Here is a 22,699-nt window from a genome sequence, read left to right on the forward strand (position 1 = left end):
TTTTGCAAAAAAACTTGGGCTTACTATTGCCTTTGTTCAATTTTACCGGAAATGATTTATGTATGTAAAATTGGCTCAGAATATTAATAAATATCAAGTCCATTGCTGTGTCTAAGAAAAAAAAAAGATTCAAGTATTTGTAATATCTCAAGAATGACATAATGTATATAGACGTCAAAATATAGTAACCTCTTTAAGAAAATGCTGAATATATAGGTTTAGTACATCGTACATGCTTAAATGTTATAAAAGTTAATAACATGATAAGAAAATCGAATTTAACATTGAAATTACCTACGTTATTCCTTTTACATTCGTTTGAAAAGTCGTTATTATTATACCAATAGAATGTACTCATGATGTTGTGCCAACATTGCAACATACTCGTTTAAATCGCTTGTCAGACGCCGAGGCTTCAAACATATTTTCTAATCCAAATTGATTTATCCCAAACCGTTCAATCTAAGGTTCAATAAAGTTCACAATATTTCAGGCATTTCAGCATCAAACAAGGTTGCTAACTGAATTGATCCTGTATGAAAGCTCCAATAGTGAGAGAGCTGGCTAAGTTTTCCAGAGTTTAAGCAACCATATTTCTGTGAGGCAAATTAAAATTACATATTTTCAAATTACAAATTACAAATTATTAGCAATAGCACAACTGTCTGGCAATTATAGCTTATATATTATTTTTCTAGGATGTTTTTCTGTCACATCGATTTACTTCTCATTGTCAAACTTATCGTGCTGGCTAATGACGACTAAAATAAATTCACGGTCAAAATGTACTGCTTAAAAAAAAATTAGGCTAGACAGACAATATATCTTAATTTTGTTCATTATGTAATTTGTATATCATGTCTGTAATAAAATTGCCTATAGATAAAAAGAAAGTAAAGCACTGTTGATATTTTGTATAACTTAAATATTATTTCTCCAGCCTGTTTTTACTCACAGATACCACACTGCGGAATCCTGTACGACTCGAGCTAGTAATTTATATTGCTAAAAATACAAGCAAAACTATTTATTTAAGGTAGTACGAGCGCCAAGGTAGGTTTAGATTTGTGGTTGAAATTATTTATACCTTGTTTTCAACTTTGATGATGAATTTTACTTTATAAAAGTGGAATTTTTTCATAAAGTTGTCACCTCTCATACCATAAAGAAAGTTATTACTAGTACATTTTTTCTATTTGTAATTTCCATCTACAATCTAAATACACTACTGGTATAATTTTCTTTTAGCTGTTCTTCGTTGAATAGATAGAGATAATGCAAGTATTTCATGTTTTCCCATTATGATAAACAATACCCATGATAGTTCATTCTGTTAGTTTGGTGGTGTTGATTGATTACTTTAGACTTACTCAAGATAAATATAAATAATTCATTTCATTGTTCACATAGATGAGCTAACCACATTCTTCGACATTTATTTATATCTTGAGATCACGAGGTGTTTCAATGGAAAACACATGCTTATAAATTTCATAATTTTTCCTAAGGTAGTTGAATGAAAAATATCAAAAGAAGAATCAATTTTGATATTTAATTTAAAAGATATTAATGATATACTTTTTAACTAATAATTTAAAGTTTTGATAAATTTGGTCAGATTTCAGCTACAAGAAATTTGCGAATAATTTTTTTCATTACTCTTAAAGATCATAATACTGCCAATTCTTCTCCTTAAAAAAGTGTGCGTAGAAATAGTTTTAATATTTTTTCTTTGTTTCAGAAAAAAGATATTGAAAACTTCTGTCATGAATCAAGAAATTTCTGTTTGCCATCAATGAAAGGTGATCAAGGCTTACCAGGTGAACGCGGTGAACGAGGGCCACGAGGTGAACGTGGTGAAACGGGATTACCAGGACAAATTGGTCCACCGGGGCCAACTGGACCTCGTGGTCCTACTGGAGAAGTAGGTTGGCCTGGTGCACCTGGATTAGATGGCCGTGACGGTGTACCCGGAGAACCAGGTTTAGATGGTGTACCTGGTCGAAGTGGTATTGATGGAATACCTGGTAAAAATGGTTTGCCTGGAAAAGATGGTTTACCTGGACGAGATGGTAAAGATGGGAAAGATGGTAAGCATTCAGATTTATTACAATAGTTATAGAAGACAAGCAAGACTCCTATCAAGTATTTATCAATTCAAATAGTTCATTGAAAATTTTTTAACACTAGGAAAAGGCTAAATCTAATTTATTTTAAATAAACCTATTAGCAGGTATAAAATTGTTTTTTACCTGCTCATGTAGTTGTGACAAACACATCACTATTTTGTTATAATATTTATAAGTGATAGAACCAATCAAAAAAAGAAATTTTTTAGACAGTATATTACGTTTATACAAACAACTGATGCGTTTGTGTCAACTTCTGCACTCAACCCCGTACGGTAGTTGTATCAAATTCGTGGCACCATTTGCCATATTTGATCTTGCGATGAGGTTGAGACACTATCAAATCATCCTAAAATTTTTTCTCAATTCTTAAAATTCATGTCAGGTGAATACTGAAGATTGAATAATAATTCATAAATAATTAAAAAAATTTAAAATTGTGTGTATATTTATTTTCAACACGTATTTAATTGAATTAACGTGTCATATAAAATTCCGTCTCGTATTTCACACGATATTATCCTGTGTTCGTGTGTGTATGCTGGATATACCGTATTTTTAATTAAATTTCTATATATGTATTTTTTACCCCGACTATACAATGGCGAAGGTTATGTGTATGACCTATATGTATGTATGTTCAACTGTTCCTACCTAGCATCTAAACTATTTATCATAATTTGGCAAGTGAGGTATCGTTAAATACGACTTAATCATCCGATGGTTATAGGCTCTGTTATGTGACATTAAATTGAATATGGCGCCTTCTAGAGGACATAAAGTTATGATCGAAAAACAAATTTCGATTAATAATTGCGTTATTGGTATCAAATTAAAAGACATAATTAGCACTTTTCAAAAATATATATACTGTTAAAATGTATTTATTTTCGTCTATTCCCTTCGAGCTTCTGAGCTTTTTATCATAATTTGACAAATAAAGTATCGTTAAAAGCTTGTTGACCGTCCGCTGGTTATAGGCTATGTGAAGTCATATTAAATTGAATATGGCGCCCTCTAGAGGACATCAAATCACAAACTAAAAACAAATTATAATTTAACGATACCGTGTTCGGTAAAAATGAAAGGGCGTAATTAGCACTTTTCGAATATATATTGTAATACTTTATGGCAAATCTATAACCGCAAAATATTCTAAATAAATTTAAGTTCGAAAACTGAAACCCCGACTCTCTTACAAAATCCTGTTCTTAAAAGTATGAAAACAAGAAAATATTTTCATTTGAAATTGTTATGATCAGTAAAATCGCCATTCAGTCGGGGGACCTCTTTTCTGTCATGTGGAAAACTGAAAATATTTTTTATTTTCATACTTTTAAGAACAGGATTTTGTAAGAGAGTCGGGGTTTTAGTGTTCGAACTTTATTTTATTTTATATTATCGATGCTATTCGAAAAAAGAATTATATGTATATGGAAAATAATACAGGATGTACTCAACAATACCACATCATCAAACATACTTTTTTTTTGTTTTGTGTTTTTTTTTTTTTTTAATATATTTTTGAATCATAATTAAAAAAACAATAAAGCTCTTTTGGACATTATGTTGTCTAATAAATGTATAGCTCTGATTGTGATGTTGTGTATTGTGGTAGAGATCGTTGTAATTTAAATATACAAACATGCGGTTATTTTTTCACATCAATAAATATTTTGTGTACAATATAACAATATGGGTATAAGATGTTCAAGAAATGACGTGCAAATTAGTTACAAGTGAAATTTACAAAATTTAAAAGACTCCTGACAGATGTGATTCATTCCTTAGCTATAAAATGTTCTCAATCAAGTCGGTTCGACCGTTTAGTGGAAGAACCTACTTTACAAAATTTGAATGCAGAGAGTTAAGATTATTGAAATTTCATGGTGGAATAATCTGTGCTTACGTGTGTGAATGCAAGGATAATTCTTTCATTTTCTTCCCATGTTTTTAGCATTTGATTACCAATTTTGGAGCTTCTCTTCCTTCAACTTTGTGGATACTTTACATCCAAAGCTCAGAAACAAAATACTATAACAGAAAAAATATGAAAGTACCTCATTATCAAGCATTATTGCCAAAGTTTAATATGCAAAAGTCTTTTTATTCAATCCGATTATCTATATGTTCTAATTTTTCTTGAAATATTTACAAAAATATGACAAATATTGAACATTATTTCTGGGACATGGTGTATATATTCATTAACTCATAGTTAAAAGAAGTTAACAGTGGCAATTGATTCAATATTTATGCTCAACTTTGCAAAAAAAATACATTCTATGCAGAATAAAACTATAGCAAATTTGTAAACAACATTATATGATATACAATTTTGATTAAACTATTTGTACTATATCCAATATATGTATACAAATATCGATAGTTTTGTTTATGAAGAATTTTTATAATTCCGTACCGTTAAGAAAGAAAACCTTACGATTTTGGCTATGTGATTCTCCATAGCTCGATAATCTTGATTTCACCAAGAATCGTGGATAAAAAAGTCTACAATACTACCTAGAATGATAATACCTCGAACGTTACTTTTTATAACCTAAACTTTCAATTTCGTAATAATAATTATGTCTCCTAACCATTGGACAAACTATAAACAAAAGAGGAAAAACAGAAACAGGAAATAGTTTTGTTACGGAAGTAACAAATACCATAATCAAACAATTGTTGTTAAGGCGATATGTAAGGATTGATAATACTACGAATTTCAATAAAACTTTATAAATATTTAAAATATTTAGACACTCTTGTAGTTTAAAATATAATACCATAAAAATATAAAGGTGCCGATGACATAATATCAAAAGTTTAATTTTAAGTTCATCGAAGATCCATCATTTGATGAACAGAGACGACAATAGTTGTATTGATGTAACGACAATAGAAAGTATTGATGATTGAAGAGCGATATCTATATTATCAAATTTATAAGCAGCATTTGCACATAATATATTTTATATTTTTATAATTGGTATTGTAGAGCCAAAAATAACTCGTTACTTGACTACAAAGCATGTATTTGGTTTAAATGTATGTACCGTGCAATAAACCAAAACTTTTTTAGAATACTGTATCTTTACAATCACCTTCAAGATTATTCTATTTGGCTCATTAACCCTCATGCTCTTCAAGGTTGTTGGAAAAGTCTCGAAACAGCAGTCAAAGTTGGAAAATATTGAGTTGACAGAAAAAAAGTTTCATAGAAAAAGTTGTATAGCCAAAAGAGTTGTTTAAATACTGGCTTGGGGATAACCATGCTTATATAGGTCATTGGAAAGTGAATTATATCTTTTAACCTGGTGGAATTGAAAGAGAAAAGATTCTATTTTGTTGTATATTAATTCATTACAAATAAGACTTTTCGTATTTCTTAGACTTTTCTTTGAGATGCATTCTGTATTTTGTGCTCACCAAGTTCTGTTTAGTTATGGGAATTCAATTTACTTGATCGAAAATTAATTCTAAAACAAATTAATTACCTTGAGAAACTTTTTAGTAGAGGTCTAGCTCATACTTAACCGATATTCTAATATAAAAAATATAACGTTTTATAACATTTTAATGTTAACTTTGACATGAAAAATATATAATAATGTATACTATGTTGGAAAAAGTTTAAATTAAAAATTGTTTGTTAGAAAACTGAATTTATTTTTATCTCTGCATTTGATAGATCTAATGAGAAAAAAAATTCGAGAACTTTATTAATTACTTTTCTATTTTGTATATTCACAGGTTTGAATGGAAAACCTGGACCACCTGGACCTATAGGCCCAACCGGAGCAAGAGGTAAGATAATTTCATATATTTGCAACTTATTAATGACTTTGTAGGTGAAGAGTCTTTCGATATGTAAGAAATTTAAGTAGGTGGTGCATAGAACAGAATTTTAAATGATTTTATGTAGGTTTCGTTTCCCATTATTAAAATCTATTAACTCGAATGATCAATTTGAAAACATTATTAGAAATAATAATTTGAAAAAACACCCACGCCATTACCAAGAATAATATAAATTTGATGTAAAATAATATTCGAAGTATTAGTCGCATCAATGAATGTTTTTACTCAGGAGTCCTCAATAATAGATCCGATTTTGATGATTTCTTTTTTCAAAATGATTCTTTTTGTATATTATTTAAAATCAGAAAAATTTCAGAAGGGGGGATAGGCAATGTCGTGACTGATATATCGATGTCCAACCTAAATCGCTTATGATAGAAGTTTGTAATTTCGAGAGAATATTGATTTTATACTGTTGATTTCATTTTAGAAAGGATTTTTCAAAATGAATCCCCTAAAAGGGTGAAATAGGGAATTAAAGTTTGTATAAAAATTTATACAAAATGTCATTTTTAATTCACAACTTAACTGATTTTAAAAATTATTTTGCCTATAGAATGGTACATTATCAGCCAGTAACATGGGCTAGATTTTAATTTCAAAGAAATTAAGGTTCCAAAACTAAAAATTAATTAAATAGTGAAACGGACAATTTCGAGTTTACTACAAAACCGATTTTAAAAATTCGTTCATTTATAGAATGCTACATTATCAGCAAGTGACATGGCAGTATTTTCTTTTCAAAATAATTCGGGATTCGCATTAACAATAAAATCCTTTAATAAGTGAACAAAAGAGAAGTTATTAGAATAAAAGGCTATAACGTGGGTAACTGCTAGTTATTTTTATATTGTTTAAACAATATATGCGCAAATTGTATAAAAAATTAAATGATTTTTTTCCCCAAGAAATGTATTTTAACTTAATAACAATAAAAATTTATTTTAACTTTTGTGGCGGAACCCTAACTTTTTTGAAAATAAAATACAACCCATGCTAATTGGTGATAATGTATCATTTTAAAGGTGAAAGAAATTTTAAAATCGGTAAAGTTGTGAACTCAAACATAACGGTTTCACTTTTTAATGGATTATTATTGCATTTGGTTCGGAGCCTTATTTTTTTGAAAATAAGATATAGCCCATGTTACTTGCTGATAATTTAGCATTCTATAGGTGAAATAATTTTTAAAATCGGTCAAGTAGTGAACTATATTTTTTTACACAAACATTCATCCCCTATTTCAGCCTTTTAGGGGATGAATTTCGAAAAATCCATTCTTAAATGACACTTGCAGTATAAAATCAATATCCTATCGATATTTGAAACTTCTATCATTAGAGATTTAGGCTGGGCATCATATATCAGTCGTGACATTGCTTATCCCCCCTCCAGATTTCCCCTCTCTAAAATGTTTCTGATTTTAAATAATATACAAAAAGAAACCATCATTTTGAAAAAGAAACCATCATTTTGAAAAAAAAATCATCAAAATCGGAGTTGTTATTGAGGACTCCCTAAGAATGGCTATTTTATGTATTCCTTTACACGACTATATTGACTGTGCATATAATACTAATATAAAATGTGAATATGTGTGAATATTCAAATATTTTGCTTTCTTTTTTTTTCCTTTCGTTTATTTTCTTTTTCTTGGCTTAAAACGCACCATAGTGTAAAGTTGGTTATTATTTATTTTATTTTTATTTTTTTTACTGTAAACACATCTTGTTGAAATAATTTATGGAAAAGTGTCTGGTGTATATTGAAAATAATATATCGATGTACGGGATGATCAAGTTTAGGGTGTTATAAAGAAAATTCTATTTAACGGTAGGCTTTCCCAAAATTGATAGTCAGTTTCAAATATGATAAGGAAAAGTCTCAAATTTTAAGCCATTCTTGTTCTTCGATTTCTTGATTCTTGGAAAAATAATGTTAAACTTACTAATTTAACACAAGTTATTACATTGTATTCCAAGGAAACGACAGTAAACATATCAATTTAAGGTTCCTAACTCGAGACTCAGAAATGACTACCACAATATTTATTAAAAGGCTACGAACAAAATTTTTGTATAAATTTTCTGGAAGTTTTTATAGCGTGCTCAGGACGTACGTGAGGTCGAGTTCGTAAATGAGCAACATAGGTCAACTGGGTCTCCATTTTTTGCAATTTTCTTGAGGGGTACGTACCCTTTAGAAAAAATCGGTAAAAATTTTTTGTTTCCAATTACGATAAAACTCTGTATATTAGGTAATTTTGTAAAAATACAAAAATTGGATTTACGTACCGATTTAATGCATACTTTCTGAGAAAATCGCTCTTCGTGTCCAATTTTGGATGATATTTTAAAAACCACGCATCCAAACATTAAATAAACCCGATTTTTGGATTTTTTAGGTCCAAATTATATTATACAGTAAATTTTATCGATATCGAAGCCAAAAAAAATTTCGAAACAAAATTATAAAATTAAAAATACTTGGGTTATATTCTCATGAACTTTTTAAGGAGTTATAGAAAGATGTATTTTCATCATCTAAGAAGTTGAATGCGCGTGGATTGTAAGGGTCGCACTGATATGAACAGCTTCTTGCCATTTGTAGATCAACTTATAATTTTATAAAATTTTACTTGACTATTATTCTTATATAATACATAAATAAATGTATTGTGTATGTAAATAGTAGTGTAGGAAATAAGAGAATTGGAATACATTATTATATCACGGAAATTGAATGAATATGTTGTTGTATGTTATAAGAAATAGACGAAAGAGAAAAATGATGATCACTTGAGAATCTTCCTCTTTACGTACATACACACAGTCACCCTTCTTTCCTTAACATGCCACATCATGACACCATACAAGATATACCTACCTTGTAGGCTTTATAACCAATACGTATATAAACACATAGTCTAAAATGAATAATATTCCCAGAGGTATTTCTCTCTAGCACACCTACAGGAAGTGTCCTATATATCTTGAATCTATGTATTTTTTATTATAATTTGAATATTTTCTCCATTTTAACGATTATATTGAAAAAGGATTATATAGGGAAATTTTTTATAATAAAATTAGTCAATTAATTGTCTTCAAAAAAAATACAGGAAAATTTCAGTATGAGTCAGATAGAAATTGTTTATTAGAGCCACTCCGTGAAGATAACTTATACTCATGGATTAAGAGCTAGGCGAAAATAAATTCGTTGAATTTACTAAAGCTGAACATTTGAGGATTCATTATAGGGGTTGTGTACACACACACATACTGCGGTCAGTGAAGCGAACGATAGAAAAGGGGTCAGGTATAAGCTTTCGAAACGGTTATGATTGCCGTTGTATTAAAATCAATTTACTAAAGCTGAAAATTGTTACACAGATTGTATATTACATATAAATAACAGTTAAATGTTAGAACAAGGCTGGTCAGTCAGCCCTAATGTATGTACAATAAATAAATAAGATTCAGTTCTGACTGACCAACTCTGTGCTCAAATTTAACTGATTGACCGACTTAACTGTTATTTATATGCAATATACAGCCTACAAATTGTTATGTACCTATAACAATTGTTATTCATTTCAATACCACGGAATTTCAATAACTTTTTAGACGAAAATAATGATACCTTAAATGTTGAAATCATTGAGCCGTTTGGAAGATACGAGGTAATACAGAAATTTGCTAACCAATGTACAGACATACATGCATGATACGCGCGAAAAACATAAAAACTACTTAGCAGTCGGGTAAAAATATAAAAAATTATGGCGACATCACAAATGACATCACAAATTTGAGTACATAAGTGTATCTACGTTACAATTACTACTTTGACGGGTTATTTAAAACTTTTTATGAACTTTATATGTTTCAAATAAAAATACATTTTTAATAACTAATTATTAGTTTCAATATTATGATGAAACTGGATAGTTCATTTGATTATAGAACTACTTCAGGTAAAATAAACACTTCAATGAATGTATATAATTTTATAGTTGCAGATTGTTTTCATTTTACGCTTGAAATATGACAACAACAAAAATAGAAATATCGAACTATACTTATAATTTTGAAATTTGATACGTAATGAAATTGAACTCATTGATTCATCAATGTTCGTTTTATATACGTTAATAAAGTTTTCTCAACTACAAGTAGCGATACAACACCAAATACTTGAAATTGTATAGTTCGTAAAATTAAGTAAAGTTGTTAATAAAACTATAATTTACTCATGCATATAGAAATCCTTAGTCAAACATTAAATATATTGTTGTGAGAAATCAATGTGGTATATTGCAGTAATACCTTATCGATAAACATTTGCTGAAAGCTATTGTATGAAAACTTATTATGCTATGCAATAAAATTGACGATGTAGCTAAATATCCATCATAGACCATTTTACTAATATCTACCCAGGAAATTCTAATTTTTGTTCACTAGGTTTTTAGACTAATTCAATCCGAAAGACCCGAAAATAGTTTTCACGAATTTTCTGCTATACTTCATAGAATTCCGATATTTTCCCTCCTCCTGGGGTAATTCACTTCCCTCAGATCCAAAACTACAAAATTATGTAAATATTGAACAAAATGAGCAATTAAAGTACCTCCGGGGACCTTAAGGGTCTCTGATTACGATTCCAAAGTCAAAATTCCAATATGCTACCGCTTCCAAGGATAATTCATTCGACAAATGAACCAAGAGGGTATATTCAAGGATTTATGGGGTCATAACCTCTACATAATTTTATATTAATTTATTTTTTAATGCACTAGCTTTTTAAAAATAGTTTGATTACGTGATGATTGAATGATGTTTGAAAGTATAAAGATCAGAGCAGAGAAATTATCTAAATAGTTAAATTCATTTAACTAATTTCACCATATTTCCATCACAAGGTTTTTTTAATTTACTGAGTTACTTATATTAAACTAAGAAAAGTACACGAACAGGTCCGAAAGTTTATATTTCTTTGCTTAAACCTCTACTGTCGTGATGAATACATTTTTTTAACCGGGTTGAAAAAATCTAAGTAAAATCTTGGAAATCTTGGAAACCTAGATTGAGCCAGTTATCGTTGTTTTATTTTGAAAGAAAAAGTTGTCACATAGCAAAATGATTTTCGTAATAGTAAATTTTCTAAAGAAAGGTTTGAAATTTAGTAGCGGATATCTAGCTACGTCGTAAAATTTAAACTTAACTAACAAAATAATCGTGTATTTATTGAATTAACTTTAGTAACAGTGAAGTCAAACCAATACAAAGATATAATAAACACATGGATGAATGTTGTTTAGTATTCTTGACGTTATTCTTGGTTGTGTACACTAATCTATTTGGCTTTTATTTAATCCTTATTCTCACTAATAAATAACAAACCATCTTTTTGATGGTGTTTTAAGAAGATAAAAATTTTTTGTTTACCAAATATTTTACTTTCTAGTTCTTCCGTTGGAGAAATCTAGAATTTACGGCCTCTTTCGTGACTTTTGGTATTATACCATGTATACATGAAATATAGGTATACTAAGGTATACTAAATTTAGTTTCAAGTTTGTAACGCTTACAAATATTAATGCTACGAACAAAATTTTGGTATTTGTGCTCATAAAATATGCTATTTCCAGTTGTCTGGTCGAGTTCGTAAATGAGCAAGTGAGGTCGAGTTCGTAAATAAGCAATATAGGTAAATCGGGTCTTGGGCCCGTAGGAGATAGAACAAAAGTTTAAATGTAAAAAATGTTATTAAAAATTAAACAACTTTTGTTTGAAACATTTGTTCTTAACAACCACTGTTTACCCGTGAGGGCGCAAACAAGGCGCAAATTATATAGTATGTATTATATGGGAATATCAGTCAGGTGTTTGTAAAATGTATGTATGTTTGGCAATCTAAGAATGGCTCTCTCTCTTTACTTACATGACGTGAAAAAAGAAACGATTCCGTAGTCAACTCTGTCTATACATGGTATATCAACTCTTGTTGTTATATAATAATAATAATAATGGGGTTTAACCTTCGTTTCTCTGACATATACGCCTATAACAGGGGCCGCCCACATCATTATTTGTAAATCTTTATTTATTTAATTACAAACATATTTACAATTACTTTTTGATTTGGGTGGAGTTGGTTATTTCGTTCTTATCCAAGAGACGACAATGTGATCAATTCTGCACTCCCATTAATTATAAATTGTTCACACTGCCGCTGCCTGGATTCGAACCCGCAATCTAAGTCTAAATGGACAAATAGTCCAAGGCAAACGCCTTAGACCGCTCGGCCATTTAGGTCTTATTGTTATATTAATCCGTTCAATTGTCGCTTGAACAATTTGGAATTTCCAATATAACCGTTATGTGAAAGCTAAACGAAACTTTCAAAATCCATCTAGATTCGCATTTTGGTATCATGTAGAACCGTATCTTCATAAAATTGTATCTTCATAAATGGCAAAAATAGGATCAACTAGCCCTAAAAGTAATTTCACTATACCATCCTTATAGATTATAAGTGCGAAAGGGAGTTTGCTTGTCACGCTTTCACGCAAAAACAACTGAATGGATTTGAATGAAACTTTACAATAATATAGCTTATTCATCACAATAACACATAACCTATAATTTATAAACATAGCAGTTACCCGCCCGCTTGGTTAGATGTTTTCGAAAATTATTGTATCAATTTTCATGAAACTTTACAATAATATAGCTCAAACATCAGAATATAATATAAACTATAGTTAAATTAAATTAAAATATAAACAATGTGGTGGGCTTTGATTTTAAAATGCAAGTAATGGCTTGTTTAGAAAATCCAACAAACAAAAAAAAAAATGTTTGCTGAATTGTTTTTCTCTTCATACTGTCACAGATTGTATTAACATAAATGTATGTATAATTGTATTTTATACAATAAAATAAAATGTTGAGCTTTATTCAAATTTAACATGTCGATAAAGTTAAAAAAAAAAAAGCTTAAAAAGCACGTTGGTGTAATAAATATATCAAACAATATTATATATATTATGTTTTTTAACACTTTTTATAATACTTCTACAGCATGTATTTATCAGTTCACAGGATGTCCGTCAAAATTTGTTTGTCTTTTAGCCCCCGAAATAAAAAAGGGGTGTTATAAGTTTGACCACTGTGTCAGTGTTTGTATGTCTGTCTGTGGCATCGTAGGTGCCAAAACGGATGAACCGATTTTAAATTTTTTGGTTCCATTTGAAAGGTAATTTAACGGAGAGTGTTCTTAGCCATGTTTAAAGTGTCAGCTTAGTGTTCCGTACCCGAAAAAACTAAAAAATTGGCGATGATCTTAAAAATCGCTTCAGTTTGGAAAAGGCATGATATACAATTTTAACATATAAATAATTACTATGGAAATGAATGGTCAAATAAACATGGCTCAATTCATTTTGAAAAGTGAAATGGTAAAATAATTAGGAAATTCAAAACAATAATTCAAAAGGACAAATTCAACTCAAATATTTCAATTTCAATTAAAATATTTTCAAAAATTTGTCTCAAAAATGGTAGCTCTCTTAATGTCCTTTCCATCTCATCTGATGTCCTTGACCATCACTTTGATATTCATTTGAGAAGGAGTGTTATAAGTTTATTGTGTTTATCTGTGCGTCTGTGTGTTTCTCAGTGGCATCGTAGCCCTTAAATGGTCGTACCGACTTGATTGAGAATATTTTATAGCTATATAAAAGTTCCAAAAATCATTTTACAAGGAATAAATCGCATTTGTCGGGGTTTTTTTAAATTTTGTAAATTTCACTTGTATAGGTAAAGAAGACATTCGGTATTTTTAAACATAAACATTTCAGTGAATTGTAGCCGTCACCAAACGAACCAAATGTTGTGTATTTTTATATATTTATTATGTGGTAACAAACGTTTGAAATCACTTATAGTAAATACCACCACATATAGTCTGGCATGCCACAATGTAACTAAATCACCATCAAATATCTCATACCACTGCATTGATACCGCATTCATTTCCACCAAAAAACTTTTTTTACCAAATACCATTTATATTATGTATGTGTTATAAATAATAATACGAAACTATTAGCTTTTTTGTGGTTACAGTGTGTTTCTTTGAGAAAAAAAAAAAACTATGGTTTTGGAATAAAATCCAGTCTATGAAAGATTTTGAGCAGTTAACTGACGGTAGCACTAGAAAGTGTATTTTACTCTTAGGTACTATACTATGGCGAGGGATATGTGTTTGATGTATATACAGTGCAACCTTAATATAACGAACCTCAATATAACGAATTCCTCGATTTAACAAATTTTTCGCAATCCCCTTGAATTGTCCATAAGAGTCAATATAAAATATACCTCTACATTACGAATATTTTTTGCGAACAGCCTCTTTATAACGAATTTTCAACTACATAAAAAATTTAAATACCTCTAAATAACGAAATTCGTCAATTCAAAACCTTTATATAACGTATAAAGTCCCACCAATATATGACAGTTAGTATACTCCATAGTATGTAATTCATGTCGCGAGAGGTTCCGACACTTTTTTCCTCTTTATAACGAATTTTAGACCAACTTAACCTCAATATAACAAACCTCAGTTTAACGAATTACTTGATATAACGAATATTTACTGGTTCCCTTCAGATTCGTTATATCGAGGTTGCACTGTACTTATGTTCACCTCTTCCCACGTAGCTTCTAAACTACTTATCATAATTTAACAAAAGAGGGATGTATCGTTAAAAGCGTGTTGATCTTCCAGTAGTTATAGACTATCTATAACCCCAAAATAGTTTAAATAATAGTAAAATCTAAAATCGTTGTTACAGATCTCTTTTCCATCCTGTGATATTAGAGGTCCCCCGACTGTAATGACAATTTTACTTATGATTGCATGATTGCAATTTCAGATGAAAATATTTTCTTGTTTTTATACTTTTAAGAGCGTGATTTAGTTTTTGAACTTTATTTTAAGTAAAGTTACCTTAGCGGTGTAACAAATAAATATATGAAAAAAGCATCGTTCCGATGTTGCAAGTCCTGAAAAACAGATCGCACAAGGTTAATAACAAATACGCTGTAGTAATTGATTAACTGCAATGGCAAAAGTGCTAAGAGAATCTCTCGAATACTCGAGCTCGTTAGAAATTTATAAATGGAATTGTCTAAATATACAGCCTCAAAACTTTCGTATAAATCAAAATTTCGGTTCTTGTTAAGACTTGAGACTAAATATTTTAACTTTTATTAAAATTAGGAATCTAAACTGGAAATACTCCGTTGGATTAAATATGAAATGTGTAGATAATATGCTCGATTTTTTTTAATTTTTGGGTCAAAATTAATAAATAGTATGATCTTCAGAAAAATCATGTCGACAATCTTGTAATGACTCTGTGCGTAGTCATGGTGGGGAAAATCAGATTGACACCCGCTCTACCCGTGGATAATTTTGGGCATGAAAGGAGGCTTGTATGACTAATTTTCAATTGTTTACATGAAAATGATACCTATAGAAGAGTCAAATTGAAATTTTTGAAAAATAACAATTAATTAAACTAACTAAAAAAATAAATAACAATTAATTAAACTTGTTACAATATAAATTGCGAGAATAAGAGACGAAATTGCATAAAAAATGCTTTTTAAATAGAATTTAACATAAGTAAATAATTATTTAAATTGGATAGAAAATAGTATAAAATTTTAATGTAAACCATGTATTCAAAATATAAACTTGTACATATATCCATCCATACAATTTTATGAATAAAGTAGTGTATCGTTACCATGGAAACTCTTGAATTAAAATTAATGCAGGGTGCGAATAATTTTATGAAATATCTTTTGTTTAATATGTCCCTAATTTTAAGTAATGACCAATAGTAATTAATAAACAATAAACAAAAGCTGAACTAATAACATTACTAATGGATTTTTTTGTATTTTTTCTTCTATACTTACATGGTTAAAATTGTACCTTTTAAAAACGTATATATTTTTCTTTTGTATTAAAAAATAAAATTCTTCGTCTTCGAAATAGTTTTCTATACAATACAAATAATTTATTGTTTGGTAAATAAATACGATGACAAGAAGAAAAACCCATAAATAAAACAATAGAAAAAGAAAATTTCACCTTTTAATATTTGTTTTTTCGTTTCAATAGATGTGTCGTTAATATCTTTTCAATACTTTTCAAATACTATAAACGACTTCTATTCGTATCTGTAATAATATGTCTTTACTGGGGATTTTTTCAACCTCCGTACACAGACTAAAGCATTGGATAAAGTTATCTTGGTGAAATTTTCTAGAAATCCGTAGTGTTTTTATCATGTCATTACAATTTGGAGAGTGAAACTAAGTCAAGCAGCCCCGAATCGGGGTTTTTTAACAGAGATATGAACTTAATATGGCCCTCCTCTTCAGAGTTTGGGGTAAATTACTTAAAAATACTCACAAATATAATAACGGGTGGTATTTTTTGTGAGAGTATAAAAACCTCTTAATAAATTAACACTCTTTATGAGCTAATAATTTTAAATTGTATGACAAAAAATTAAACATAGGAAATACATATATATATATATATATATATTCACGTTTTCTTAATCTTTAGGATCCGGAATTTTTTTCTGGCTATCTTGCTACAGCTTTTGGCATGCTTTCGTCTCTGTGAAACAATTTAGACAGTTCGTCTCGAAGGTATTCTAATTTTCAAAGGCTAGAAAGTCATGCACAGATGTTGTAACAGGTGGTATGTACTTGATTTTTTATGGATTTCGGTTACTAGCTCTGTCAATACGGCAATATTTTAGTACCAGATCAGCTCTACTTGTCTGCCGATAATTTCATAAATCAACTTAAAACGCGTTCAAAAGTAGGCTTTAAAATCTTTTTTTTCAAAAACGATATTTTCTTACTTGCAAATTTTCAATAATTTTCCAAGTGTGACATGATGACGTCGAGATTGAGCCATTTTGTCCTGAAAATTGAAGAAAATAAATTGGAAAAACCAAATGTTTTTCAATTTATTTTAACCGCATCTTTGGGAACCAGGGATGAAATTTGGTGAGTAAGAATACTTTTTAAAAAAGTTTCTAACAGAAACATCGATCGAAAAATGTAGCATCTAATTTGAAATAATAAAGCAAAAAAGTTCAATTATGATTTAGCTTTTAATTTCATTTAAATAATTTTCCACTTGATTTTTACCGCATTTGGTCGATTTTCAGCACTGGGTCTATGTGCAACAAACATCTATAAATATTTATATCATTTTTTATTTTTTTTATTTTAAATCTTTGTAAATTGAATTTCCTAAATTCTTCCTAATACGAAGATTATATGTCAAGTCTCAAGTAATGCTAACTTCAGTGATCTACCCATACACAAACAGGTATAAAGGTCGTTACTCAATAAATACATTTAACTTATAGAAATAACTTACCTAATTTCAGATAATTATTTTGTATTAATTGTATACCTATACGATGGATAGTGACTTTTGGCCCAACTTTATATAGAAGTTTTGTGGCGTTCACTTCATATTATTTATTTTTATTTCTTTTCCGGTTTATATTAGTTGTATTCGTTTTGGTGTATTGAAAATGTATACCAGATACTTTTTTAAACGTTTTTATTGCAAAATTGATTTAATATTTTCATTACTGTGAAATTTACGATTTTTAAATTCGAATAAAATAAACAATTTAAAAGATTAAAGTGTTCTTTTACTTCTTTATATTCCACATACTGAAAATGTAGTTCCAATCGATTTTCTTATGTCTTTTAATATTTAGTTATTTTGATTCCTTTGTGGATCCTACTGGACCCATAAAGCATCTCATATTTTATCGATGAGCTTGACAACTCATTCTGAAAATAGGAAATAAAAAAAAACGATTTTTAGATTTCAACAAGAAAAATTTTTTTCAAAATTTTTTCTCAATCATTTCTCGGGAATACGTCAGATTGATTTAATTCAAAAATGTAATCGATTTTTTTCTAATCAAATTAGTCTCTCACATTAACTATTGGTTTTGGAAACGAACAATTTTTCTTAACTTAAAAAAACTTGATAAAAAAATTCGAATTTTATTCCCGATTTCTATGAAAACTTTTTTCTTGTGTAATTTTTCATTTTGACGTAAGGACTACTATGCCATATAGGATTTAGAATGACGTCACTTGTTAAATATGTCATCCAAACTAATAAAGAATTCTAGTCTTCATAAGTGTAAGCCAGTGATGGATTTACACTAGGGGCTTTCGGGGCTAGTGCCCAGGGCGGCAAATTTTCTAGGGCGGCAAAATTTGGAAAGTGGAAAAAAATTTCTTTTATAGTCATCAAAAGTTCTCTATAGGAATTTTTTATTCTTTCAATTAATCATTTATTATTTAGGGGATAATTTAAGAAATTCAACTTATACATTATTTGTCAAATCGAAAGAGGGTAAATTATAATTTTGGCACCTTAAGTAAAAATTAATCTTCGAAATAATTGAATTAATTTATTTTCTTGAAGATTTGATATAGTAATATTTGATTTTTTCTTTTTCCGGAATCTAAAAATTTTAATTCGGATTTTCTTTTTGAAAAATTAACGACGTTTTTGGGTTATTCTATATTTAAGAAAAAAAATATCTGGATGACCCTTTTTTATTTTTTTAAAATAAGATATCAAATCTATATAACTTTGAGTGAAATTTCAGTGATGGGGCGGCATTTATTCGACTGCCCAAGGGCGGCAAAATTTTAAATCCGGCCCTGAGTGTAACAACCAATCAAATTAGTTACAACATTTTTTTTTAAATTGAGATTTTTTCCAACGCCTAGTATGCTTTGTTTTTTTTGTATGTTTTATTCACAGACACTCGAAAAATGCAAAATCATCGAAAGTAATTATGTAAAACACTTTTATGTGTGTAGCTACATAATGTGGGCGAAAAGAAAACTTTCGCAAAAGATATCATTCGATTAAATTACATGAGTCATAATTTCGATAACACGTACAAAAAAAAAAAATTCATATAAACATTTTTTCTTTATGTAATAAAATAATCTTTATCTAATCACCTTATATCATCAAATCCTCAATAGACTATCCTTTAAGCCTTAATACAAACTATATGTGAAAAAAATATACATTAACAATATTATCACAGAAAAAAAATGCGACGACATTAGTTGAATATATTGGTATGTTACGCACTAAATCCGAAATCACAGCAAATCCGTTTAGTTGGTCATCAGATTTGTTTCCTCTTTGACCTTATCTTCAATATCTTACACCAGTCCCACGTACGCAAAGTTCCAGTAATAATTTAGGTGATTCAAATTTTCTCGCCAATTGGTAGGTGATTGATTATAGAGATCATAGAAAAGCCACAGAGATCACAGATCTCACTCAAAAACCATAAATTCATTGTGATAACCTTTTTCACTAGTTTTTCAGCTACTCAATTATTTTGGGACCTTAATGTTGAGTACACCTCCACCAAGTATATACCATGTACTACACCAGCCGATCACAACTTTAAAAAAATTAATTTTTGTTTGACGACGGGAATGGAACTCGCAATTCTAGCTTAGCCATCGCTTTAACGAATTGGCCCACTAGAGTTCACTTTATTAAAAAAAAGTAAAAATTTTATAATTCTTTTGTGTATCTGTGAGTGAGCATCGTAGCTCCTTAACGTATGATCTGGTTAATGATTATACCACGTATTGTATCCACAGATATATTTTGAAATTCACAGGAAAGAAATGCACAAGTTATCCAGAATGGACAATATATATAAATTCAACCACAATTCAGACCCCAGTATAAGTGCTTGAATATAACATGAAGAAGTTCATAGACTTATTCTTTTGAAGAAACATTGTAAATCCTGATATCTCGCGTGGAATTATATAAAATAAAGTAAAATAACTTATTTTAAGGTGAAATTAATCTTTGTTTAAACTCAAATTTCTATACCATGCCCCATGTATTTGCCCAACAAATAGTTGAGTAACACAGCAAAGCATTTTTTAGTAACGCAATTCATTCCCTCTATCGGACTTTGGATGTTTCTTTTTTTCATTTCTAATAAATTGGCAATGCCATTATGAAAAAGAAAACTTGTGAATAGCAATGCTCCATGACTAAGATTATATTTCCCCTCATTTGATGCTTATGGAATGATTTTTAACACATGAAATATTTACATAAAACGGATGGAAGCGGGGGTGGCAAATCGATACTATCAAACGCCCTTCTTTAACTTTAATTCAGTTCTTGGACAAAGTTTCAAACCACAGTTTTAGCTTATTGTGGTGGGGTGCTGTAAATTTGAAATTCGTAAAAGTCATTTCCTTGACATTAATTCAACCAGACATTCTGGAAACTTCGTGAATCATGTTCTAAGAATTATAACACGCAACTATAACACACCCTTATAGTGTATAAGTTTATACTTTCTGAGAAAATATGCCTAATAATATTGCAGAAAAAGTAATCTTTCAAATATCCATCAAGAGGGTAAAAATGAAAGTGTTTTAAGATTCAAAAGGTTCTAGAATATATACTATAAACATAAAAGCATTTTCTAATAGAATAATCTAGGTCAGAAAAATTTTATAAACAAGTTATTATCTCGACAAATATGCGGAAAGTGTGAATTAAGCTTATTTCGATTAATTCGTGAATGCATTGATGACAGTTTTTTTATTTGTTTCGATTTAAAATCGTTGGAAAAGTTTTTATGACGAAAACTGATGAATAATGTTTTCAAAACTTCTTGTCTGAAAATTTGGTTAAGCATCTATCAAATAAACGACAGGAGATAGAAGAAAAAATTGTTCCTAATTCACAAACAAAGAATTTTCGTTTGAAACGTTTTGTCGTGTTTAACATTTGGAAAATAAGATTGTAATATTTGGCTTGTCAAACAAAAGTAGTTACCTCTGAAACGATAGTTTTAAAGCGTGTTGAGGCATAATTATTCAAATCTATGAAAAACGAACAGAAAGTGTAGTCGATCCGAGGTATACTAACAAAATCGCGGATTAGCTCTCGAAATACAAGACGAAAATGAATTTATAAAACTGTTTACAAGGCGAAAGGAAAATTATTAAATCTAGGATTGTTTAACGTGTATTTGAACTACTTATTAAATACACGTTTCACACATGTAAGTGGTAACATCTTTTTGGACAATGTGTTGTGCCCGTTTAAGTGGCAACATCTTTTCGAGCAAACTATCTTCCATTTTCATGTTATTTCAATTTTAATAAATAATTTTCTATCCGTTTTATTTTTCAAACGAAATTAAATTTACAAAGAGATTTTAAAATAATATGTTAATTCCACAAAGTTGAACAATATTTACCGGGCTTAAAATTTATTTCTTGGAAAACATTAAAGACTTTATATACTGTATAGGAGATCTAAACCTTATTTCATGGATGTCAATGAAGAAGTTATATCCTCCGTTGTCTTGATACAACATGTCTGGGATATTGGTAAATGCATGTGTGCTTTCTAGTTAGACAAGTTTAATAGAAATATATAGAATGTGTTGAATTATTAAAAAGAGTATCAGTGGTGTTTCGTCGTCGAAATGTTGACATGTACAAATAAAATATTTGAAAAATATTACATTGTTTTAATGCTGCAGCATGACAAGACGTGGATATTTATAACCACGTCCTATTTCGATTATATTTGATATTAAGAGTCATACTTTTTGTGTTCAGTTTTGACAGTTGCATATTTTCAAGTTTTCTACCTTTCATTTCTTGTATAGATTTACTTTTTGGTATTAGGAAAATCAATAATCTCAGTTCATTATTACATTTGAACGGTGTTGTTATAAGTAACTATGGTTTCTAAATATACATATCTTAATATATATATTTCTTGTGTATGTGTGTATGTGACTGAACTCCTCCTAGACGGCTGGACCGATTTCGATGAAATTTTTTGTGTGAGTTCAAGGGGATTGGAGAATGGTTTAGATTTACCATTCGGTCCACTAAAACTGTTTTTGAGGGCTCCGTAACAAAAAAATGAAATTTCATTAAATGGTGGGAGCGCATATAAATCATATCACATTATGTATACTATGTGTACTATGTATTTTTAATAGTATTCAGGTATTGTCAATAGGCATTTATTAGAGCCATATGCGAGCGCAGCGAGCTCTACTATCAAACGTCAGGCCAAAGGTCGACGGTCAGGCCACTCCAATAAATAGGAGTTAAATTGGGGTTTAGCGGGATGGGTTTAGCGGACAGGCTAAACGTAGTATAGGTATTCATGAATTGGAGTTACGTTTTTACGGGACAACGTCCGTCGGGGCCGCTAGTATTACATATATTCAATGCTTGCTTAAGCCTGTTATTATAGTTTTTAAACCCCCGAACTAAAAAAAGGGATGTTATAAGTTTGACTGCTATGTGTGTGTGTCTATCTCTGGCATCGTAGCCCCTAAACGGTCGAATCGACTTGATTGAGAATATTTTATAGCTAAGTTTCCAAAAATCGGTTAACAAGGAATAAATCACATTTGTCGGGAGTTTTTTGAATTTTGTAAATTTCACTTTTACTTAAACATACCGGTCGTTACATTACAAAAAGGTTTTCGAAATAACAAATCTTTAATTCAGTATCTGGCT

General features: G+C 29.5%; 1 protein-coding gene across 1 annotated transcript in view; it reads left to right on the forward strand.

Annotated features, from left to right (window-relative positions):
• LOC123298661 overlaps positions 1 to 22,699 on the forward strand; it is a 164,391-nt gene that overhangs the window by 92,656 nt on the left and 49,036 nt on the right. Inside the window, exons 3-4 of the mRNA XM_044880754.1 lie at positions 1,742 to 2,090; positions 5,886 to 5,939. Of these exons, the coding sequence (XP_044736689.1) occupies positions 1,742 to 2,090; positions 5,886 to 5,939 (403 nt within the window). The remainder of the gene's footprint in view (positions 1 to 1,741; positions 2,091 to 5,885; positions 5,940 to 22,699) is intronic.

The sequence above is a fragment of the Chrysoperla carnea genome, chromosome 4 (assembly GCF_905475395.1).
Source record: "Chrysoperla carnea chromosome 4, inChrCarn1.1, whole genome shotgun sequence".
Taxonomy (NCBI): domain Eukaryota; kingdom Metazoa; phylum Arthropoda; class Insecta; order Neuroptera; family Chrysopidae; genus Chrysoperla; species Chrysoperla carnea.